The sequence below is a fragment of the Rhinichthys klamathensis genome, unplaced genomic scaffold (genome assembly GCF_029890125.1).
Source record: "Rhinichthys klamathensis goyatoka isolate OS25496 unplaced genomic scaffold, OSU_Roscu_1.1 h1tg000127l_1, whole genome shotgun sequence".
Lineage (NCBI taxonomy): Eukaryota > Metazoa > Chordata > Actinopteri > Cypriniformes > Leuciscidae > Rhinichthys > Rhinichthys klamathensis.
Window position 1 is genome coordinate 3,137,432 of NW_026606664.1, and position 9,527 is coordinate 3,146,958.

Genomic DNA, 9,527 nt, shown 5'->3' on the forward strand with positions numbered 1-9,527 from the left:
TTTCAAATGTTTTAGGAGTTCTTTGGTGGGTGGTTTCTTAATCCCCAGAAATTTCCCATAACCCACCGCCAGTTTGATAATAGCGCCTTAAGTTTGTATGTGGAGTTAGTATATGAGAACTGTTAGCATTGTTGGTAGATATCAGATACCATGGTACAGAAAAATTGCTTATCTAAGAATACCATGCTATTACCATGGTACTTTTTTTGTAAGTGGTGTATTGTAGCATTTTTGCATGTAGGTGCAGTCTCAGTGATGTGTGTATACACACTTGTATTGTGTGCTGTTATTGCTTTGCAGAGCCGCCGTGTGTATATGTTCTGTACGGTTATCAGTGTGTGTTAGTGGAGTCGGTGCATCGAAGGACAGTGTGCTGTGTATATGTGCGAGTGTGTGTTTGTTTGGACTCATGGTTGTGTGTGTGTGTGTGAGAGTGGTTGGTGCTGTGTCACTGGGCTGTTATCAGCCGTGTGCAGCTGTGCGGCGGTTGCACGCGGGTTGCCAGATAATCCCAGTTCTTTATGCAAATGTCCCGTTATCTGCGCAGTTCCAGGAGGAATGCACAGGGCTTTTAAACAGGGGAGCCCAGCCTGCAAAGCCCTGATTACAGCAGCTCAGAGAGCAATTATTGTTTAGCTCTCTCTCTCTCTCTCTCTCTCTCTCTCTCTCTCTCTCTCTCTCACACTCACACACACACACACACACACACACACACTCTCTCTCTCTCTCTCTCTCTCTCTCGCTCGCTCATTCATTCCCTCTTCACTCGTTTGAGAGAGCATTCTCTCTCTCTCTGGCTGTTATATGTTTAATTGGACACATGTAATGCCCTATGCTATTACTCATGTCACAGAAATCAGACAATTTGATACTGTTTTGTTGTTTTATAGCATTTTTAGCCCCTGGAAAGCCATTCTGGCCCTGATCATGTGCTTTTCTTTAAGAAGTTTAATGTTGCACCCTACTGAAGTTTTTATCTTTCACAAACTTTCCCACATTAGCTATGTTTCCATCCAAAGTTGCGAATTTAACTTGTGTGAAAAATGGTAATATCGCATAAACATTTGCAAATAAAGCAGCGTTTCCATCCAGTGAGTTGAAGAGAACAAAATCGTTACTTCCTGATAAACTGGCGCTAAATATCACTAAGAAAAGTTGGAGAAGTCACTGTATATAATCATTTTTGTATATAAGAAAGTACTTGCGCCTCAGAGCGCTTAGACGAAACACGATAATTGCATTTCGGAGGAAGATGCCTCCGTAGTTTATTATGTATCCGACTCAAATTTGCATTTTTAGTTTATGCGCATCTTGGCGTGTCCACTGTCCATCCAGCATGTTTTATTTAGGTAACACATTATAATAAGTATAGTGTAATAAAGTTCTTACAAATTATTTGCAAACATTTGTTTTTTTATGCAATATCCCAAAATGTGCATAAAAATAAGTGGATGGAAACATGTGCCACAAAAGACCTCCTACTCTCCGCTTACTGACCTAATGCGTAAACATTATGGAAGCGCGCTAACCAAGCGGGATTTAAACTTTGTCGGCTTAAGACCCAAGTTTGGTTTGAAGACGAAAAATGTACTAAGCACAATGTTCTCTCGCCATTCCTGATTTCTAAAACGCACTTAACGCATTCAGTCTTGCAGAAACGAAAGCTGATGAAGATCTGAAAAAGCTTTACCCAAAAAGATTTACCCGCCCATAGAAAGATAAAAAGCTCATAGAACTTCCCCTCGAAGAAATCAGGACAGAAGTGGTCGAAAGTGGTCAAAAGAGACGGATTAAAACACCAGGTGTAAACGTGAATGTCTCCCTCGTCTACTTGTGATCCGATTGACCAAAACACATCTTAATACCAGGTGTGAACAGGGCCACTAAAGCCCACTAGCAACTCGAAGCATAGCAATGGGCTGAAAACCACTTCAACTGCATAGCAACACCTTAGCAGCAGCATAGCAACACATAGCATAGTAATGTAGTAAATACTATTTAGAACACTCTGAAATTTCATTGCATTGCAGTGCCATGGCATCCACTCAGAACACCATAGTAACACCTTAGCAGTGTCATAGCAACATGCTAAAACTCCTCAGAAACCCTAGCAACTGCTTAGCAACACCCTGGCAAACACCCAGAATGACATCTACCAACGGCATAGTAAAAAAATACTCAGCCATTTATCAGTCATTTATAGGCTATTTACCCTGACACCCTAGCAACCACCCAAAACACCCTAGCAACAATAACTACTCTATCTTTCTTTTTATCACTCTTTCTTTCTTTTTTCCTGCTCTTTTTTTGTCTTTTTTTAACCACTTATGTTTTTCTTGCTCGTCTTTCTTTTTATCACTCTTTTTTCTTTATTCTTTTTTAATCTTTTTCCTCTTTTCTCACTCTTTTTTTCTAGCTTTCTTTTTTTGTCACTTGTTTTTTTCTTGCTCTTTTTTCTTTTTATCGTTTTTTGTTTCTTTCTTTCTTTTTATCAATCTCTTTTTTAATCCTGTTTTTTCTTGCTCTTGTATCTGTTTCTGACTGTCTTTTTCTTTCTTTCTTTCTCTTTCTTCTGTCTTTATTTTCTTTCTCTTTCTTTTTTCTCTTTCTTTCTGTCTTTCTCAATTTCTTTCTTTCTTTCTTTCTCTTCTTTCTTACTTTCTTTTTCTTTCTGTCAGTATGTATGTATGTGAGATGGCAACTGTGATGACTTGGGAGTGTTTCTCTCCTGTTGTTGACTTGTTTATTAATTAGCTTTTGTTTATTGTTGTGTATTTTACTTTTAATTGCCTTGCCGTTAATTAAATATGCAAATTAATATACCATTGCCCTCATAGCAAGCCCAGAGTTTAATGGAAGAGGAAAATGTAAATGAAACGTGACAGAAAAAGGCATTTTTGATTCTGATGAAGGAGACAGAGGTTTGATGAACAGCGCCCAAACGATCATTCGCCAACAGTCGCCATGAAGAACATTAAAGGGCTGTTAGGATGCATTTCAGTGCCAAAACACACACAACATAGAGAGCAGTTTTCGGTTATCTACAGGCAGACAGTCATTTGTGAAAACACACACACACGTCTGAATGAAAGAAAACACCTCCAGTGGGTTTCAGAACATTAAGTCATTAATGTAATTGTAATGTTTAACCGTGTCCGTCTGTGATTGACAGGTGGTGGCTGACACCAACATCAGTGCCATAGCCAGTCAGGTGGAGAGTCTGTCCAGTAGCTCCACCCCCAGTACCAACCCAGAGGTCCGGCCGGTGGAACCAGAGTGAGTGACATCACCGTCCAGCAGTCACATGACAACAAGACTTTACACATTCTGTTACAGTAGTCTCAGCTGATTGCATATGATTTTGTCCTGTGTTTGCGTGATATTAACAGGACGCCCAAGCCAAAGACCATCACTCTGGAGAAGGGCTCAGAGGGGCTGGGCTTCAGTATCGTTGGCGGCTTTGGGAGTCCACATGGAGATCTTCCCATCTACGTTAAAACAGTCTTCAGCAAGGTAATTCTTCTAGGATCATCAAGTTCTGTCTTCATTTCCAGATGAAATTAAACTAAACGTACTTGGACACCTTACATCGGCCACTACTAGAAATTCATATCAGAGCCATGGCCTAGTGGGAAACGCATGTGATCTGATAAATTGAGACGTGTTGCTCATGTGGCCAACTAAATCTTAAATCCAGCTCGCAACATCCTATTTATCCCATTCTCCCATCCTGTCTCTTCATTTTCTAATTATACTAAATAAGATTTTTGATAATTTTGGTTTATTTGACATTTTAAAGGACTATCGTCACTTGAATTTGCGGAATAGAACATTTTAATCATTTGTGCTGTTTTTTGTTTTTAGCATAATTACTATAAATAAACTATAAATGTATTATTTATAATATATATATACACTCACAGGCCACTTTATTAGGTACACCTGTCCAACTGCTCGTTAACACTTAATTTCTAAGCAGCCAATCACATGGGGGCAACTCAGTGCATTTAGGCATGTAGACATGGTCAAGACAATCTCCTGCAGTTCAAACCGAGCATCAGTATGGGGAAGAAAGTTGATTTGAGTGACTTTGAACGTGGCATGATTGTTGGTGCCAGAAGGGCTGGTCTGAGTATTTCAGAAACTGCTAATCTACTGGGATTTTCACGCACAACCATCTCTAGGGTTTACAGAGAATGGTCCGAAAAAGAAAAAACATCCAGTGAGCGGCAGTTCTGTGGGCGGAAATGCCTTGTTGATGCCAGAGGTCAGAGGAGAATGGCCAGACTGGTTCGAGCTGATAGAAGGGCAACAGTGACTGAAATAACCACTCGTTACAACCGAGGTATGCAGCAAAGCATTTGTGAAGCCACAACACGCACAACCTTGAGGCGGATGGGCTACAACAGCAGAAGACTCCACCGGGTACCACTCATCTCCACTACAAATAGGAAAAAGAGGCTACAATTTGCAAGAGCTCACCAAAATTGAACAGTTGAAGACTGGAAAAATGTTGCCTGGTCTGATGAGTCTCGATTTCTGTTGAGACATTCAGATGTTAGAGTCAGAATTTGGCGTAAACAGAATGAGAACATGGAACCATCATGCCTTGTTACCACTGTGCAGGCTGGTGGTGGTGGTGTAATGGTGTGGGGGATGTTTTCCTGGCACACTTTAGGCCCCTTAGTGCCAATTGGGCATCGTTTAAATGCCACGGCCTACCTGAGCATTGTTTCTGACCATGTCCATCCCTTTATGGCCACCATGTACCCATCCTCTGATGGCTACTTCCACCATGTCACAAAGCTCTAATCATTTCAAATTGGTTTCTTGAACATGACAATGAGTTCACTGTACTAAAATGGCCTCCACAGTCACCAGATCTCAACCCAATAGAGCATCTTTGGGATGTGGTGGAACGGGAGATTCGCATCATGGATGTGCAGCCGACAAATCTGCGGCAACTGTGTGATGCCATCATGTCAATATGGACCAAACTCCCTGAGGAATGCTTCCAGCACCTTGTTGAATCTATGCCACGAAGAATTGAGGCAGTTCTGAAGGCAAAAGGGGGTCCAACCCGTTACTAGCATGGGGTACCTAATAAAGTGGCCGGTGAGTGTGTGTATATATATATATATATATATATATATATATATATAAAATTAAACAAAATAATAAATATATATATATATATATATATATATATATATATATAACTTTATTTATATTACTTAAACCGCTACAATATATATACAGGTCCTTCTCAAAAAATTAGCATATTGTGATAGTTCATTATTTTCCATAATGTAATGATAAAAATTAAACTTTCATATATTTTAGATTCATTGCACACCAACTGAAATATTTCAGGTCTTTTATTGTTTTAATACTGATGATTTTGGCATACAGCTCATGAAAACCCAAAATTCCTGTCTCAAAAAATTAGCATATCATGAAAAGGGTCTCTAAACGAGCTATTAACCTAGTCATCTGAATCAACTAATTAACTCTAAACACCTGCAAAAGATTCCTGAGGCTTTTAAAAACTCCCAGCCTGTTTCATTACTCAAAACCGCAATCATGGGTAAGACTGGCGACCTGACTGCTGTCCAGAAGGCCATCATTGACACCCTCAAGCAAGAGGGTAAGACAGAAAGAAATTTCTGAACAAATAGGCTGTTCCAAGAGTGCTGTATCAAGGCACCTCAGTGGGAAGTCTGTGGGAAGGAAAAAGTGTGGCAAAAAACGCTGCACAACGAGAAGAGGTGACCGGACCCTGAGGAAGATTGTGGAGAAGGACCGATTCCAGACCTTGGGGGACCTGCGGAAGCAGTGGACTGAGTCTGGAGTAGAAACATCCAGAGCCACCGTGCACAGGCGTGTGCAGGAAATGGGCTACAGGTGCCGCATTCCCCAGGTCAAGCCACTTTTGAACCAGAAACAGCGGCAGAAGCGCCTGACCTGGGCTACAGAGAAGCAGCACTGGACTGTTGCTGAGTTTTGCATGTCATTTGGAAATCAAGGTGCCAGAGTCTGAAAGAAGACTGGGGAGAAGGAAATGCCAAAATGCCTGAAGTCCAGTGTCAAGTACCCACAGTCAGTGATGGTCTGGGGTGCCATGTCAGCTGCTGGTGTTGGTCCACTGTGTTTTATCAAGGGCAGGGTCAATGCAGCTAGCTATCAGGAGATTTTGGAGCACTTCATGCTTCCATCTGCTGAAAAGCTTTATGGAAATGTAGATTTCATTTTTCAGCACGACCTGGCACCTGCTCACAGTGCCAAAACCACTGGTAAATGGTTTACTGACCATGGTATTACTGTGCTCAATTGGCCTGCCAACTCTCCTGACCTGAACCTCATAGAGAATCTGTGGGATATTGTGAAGAGAAAGTTGAGAGACGCAAGACCCAACACTCTGGATGAGCTTAGGGCCGCTATCGAAGCATCCTGGGCCTTCATAACACCTCAGCAGTGCCACAGGCTGATTGCCTCCATGCCACGCCGCATTGAAGCAGTCATTTCTGCAAAAGGATTCCCGACCAAGTATTGACTATTGAGTGCATAACTGAACATAATTATTTGAAGGTTGACTTTTTTTTCTTTTTTTAAAAATAAAAACACTTCTTTTATTGGTCGGATGAAATATGCTAATTTTTTTAGACAGGAATTTTGGGTTTTCATGAGCTGTATGCCAAAATCATCAGTATTAAAACAATAAAAGACCTGAAATATTTCAGTTGGTGTGCAATGAATCTAAAATATATGAAAGTTTAATTTTTATCATTACATTATGGAAAATAATGAACTTTATCACAATATGCAAATTTTTTGAGAAGGACCTGTATATTGTTTATTATATATATATATATATATATATATATATATATATATTGTAGCTGCTTAAGCAATATAAATTGTAGCAGTGTTATTGTTAACTGAAACTATAAAAAATAATTTTCATTAATTGAAAGAAGCTGAAATAAAACAAAATATAAATATTAGATGAAAAGCTGAAACTGAACATTTTAAATGATTCCTTTTCAACTGACAGAAATAATACATTTAAGTTGAAGTTCTAAAATTATTAAAACTGAAATAAAAATAAATAAATTACAGTTTAATAGAAATAATTACAAAAAAAACAATGAAAATGACTAAATGAAAACAGAAAATATTAAATAAATTAAATAAATAATACTATAAGAACACTGAAATGTAGTAATGTTTAAGCAATATAAATGAAGTAATATTGCTTTTTTTATTACAGGCTTATAAATTAAAAACATTTGCAGACACTTGCATATTTTTCTGTAATATGTTAAGAACCCTGCACCATGTAATGTCTGTACAATATTTAAAGGTGAGTGTTGTGCTGCTCTGTTTGCGCTGTGGCCACCAGGGAGCAGCACCGAGCTCGGTTTCACACAAACATATCCAGAGATAAGACACTTCATATTCTCCTAGAAACAATGCATGTTTTGTGTTTGCCTGATATGATTTTTCTGGTGACTCTACCAACCTCTCTGGAGGTCTGTGAATGCCATGCAGGGGTCCTTGGACATATGAAAGATTGCATTTTCTTTATATACATAATTTAAATATTGTTTTAAATATTTTGGTACATTTAAAGATCTGTTAAGCATTATTGAAAATAATAATGGTCAGTTGTGGTCATTTAATTCTGTAAATTAATAAATAATCGTGTTGTCCTCCTACCTGCAGGGGGCAGCGGCAGTGGACGGGCGTCTGAAGCGTGGAGACCAGCTGCTGTCGGTCAACGGAGAGAGTCTAGAGGGCGTCACACACGAGCAGGCCGTGGCCATACTGAAGAAGCAGCGGGGAAGCGTCACGCTCTCTGTGCTCTCCTAACAAACACTACATCTACTGAAAAACACACATTCCTTTCACACATCTTAAAGAGACTCTGTCAGCAACGGCCGTTATTCGGCCACTTTACTTCCTGATATGGAGACTGTTTGCACTCAATCGTTTAAACTGCGCCTGTTACTGTTTGTGCACCTGCTATTGAAATCGATTAGAAAAATACACATAAAGGGAATTTATTGTATCGTCTTTGTCTTAGTCATGGACCTGTAGCCTCTCCACTGGCGAATGTGAGCGGTGAATTATTATTTTGATGAAATGAGTGCTGGTAACTCAAGACCAGGAGGAAGAATTACAGTAGTAGACACACTAACACACACTTTATTAGTGATATCATTTCAATGCACATATGTCAACTTTTAGTGTGGTTGTCCTGATTTTGTTTCGTGTTGTTTAAAACGAATACATACTCGACAAACCCGCCTTATTTTCAAGAAATCAGATGGATTTTTCCATTAAATGTAGAGTGTAGATGTATTCATGAACGAGCGTTAATAAGGGACGATAGACGAGCCTTGAAACAGGCAGATCAGACTGTGTTGGGATGTTTTGTTTAGCTAGTATTAGATATTAGTATCATTTCAATCAAATTCTTTACATTGCAGGGTAGTTTTGTGAGTATTTCAAAAACTGGTATGACTGACTTCTGTGCAGCTTAAAATGAGATATTTTGCAGAATGTTCACGCTGCTCTTTGCCATGTAATGAAAGCGGATGGAGACTGGAAGTTTTGAGCTTCAGAAATGACAAAAAATAACCATTAAAGTATCTCAAAAGTTGTTCATATTACTCGTGCGCTACAGTTCAACTATTTGGAAGTCGTATGCTTGCTTTTTGAGAGGAATAGACTGACATTTTTTTCAGTAAAATCTTCAGAATTTCAGACAGTTCTGCACACAAAGCTATCATTGTAAGTCGTTTTTCACTTACAATCTTTCCTGAAATTAAAATTTCACACAAAGCTATTATATGGCTTCAATATTTTTGTCCTTTTTGGAGCGTGACTGTCCCAGTCCCCATTCACTTTCATTGTCTGGGAAAAAGCAGCTTTAGCATTCTTCAAAATATGTCCTTTTAGGTTCCACAGAAGAAAGTAAGCCATACGGGTTTGGAATGACACAAATAATGACCATTTTAATTTTTGGGAGAGCTAGTCCACTGTATCATGTTGCTATTGTGTATCGAGATATCAAAAATGACAGAAATCCTTATGAATAACATAGTTTTTTATTACGTTTTTGTAATTCCATTTGTAATTCAATTGCACACCTTTGTCATTTCATTGTAAATATGTAATTTATTTCCTTTTTAGGGTGTTTTTGCATCACTTTTGTCTTCATGAAGATGTCTCGCATATCCTAGTTTGACACCGTGTGTGTCTGTGTGTCACAATATGAGGATATCCTGTGTCAGTCTCTGTCCTAGAGGAAGTGTAGCAGGCTCTTGAGAGACTATCAGACCTCTCCAGGTTGTAGACAGCATATGGAAGCCTCGTCCAGACCGTCTCCTCTGCTAGGATTTCGTAAGCACATCCTCATACTATGCCTCTTGAATTCTCGTGCCATGTGGACAGTGTGTTCTGAACTGTCCAGCGCTGTGTCCCTTTAAAAAGATTGCCTGTCTTCCCCTTTATCCTTCAAG

The 9,527-nt window shown here is 39.3% G+C and overlaps 1 protein-coding gene across 1 annotated transcript in view; it reads left to right on the top strand.

Annotated features, from left to right (window-relative positions):
* The window catches only part of patj (PATJ crumbs cell polarity complex component), a 133,404-nt gene extending 125,357 nt beyond the window's left edge, over nt 1–8,047 (top strand). The window contains exons 47-49 of the mRNA XM_056256551.1: nt 3,173–3,276; nt 3,390–3,513; nt 7,726–8,047. Of these exons, the coding sequence (XP_056112526.1) occupies nt 3,173–3,276; nt 3,390–3,513; nt 7,726–7,872 (375 nt within the window). The 3' untranslated portion in view covers nt 7,873–8,047. The remainder of the gene's footprint in view (nt 1–3,172; nt 3,277–3,389; nt 3,514–7,725) is intronic.
* Nucleotides 8,048–9,527: the final 1,480 nt, after the last annotated feature.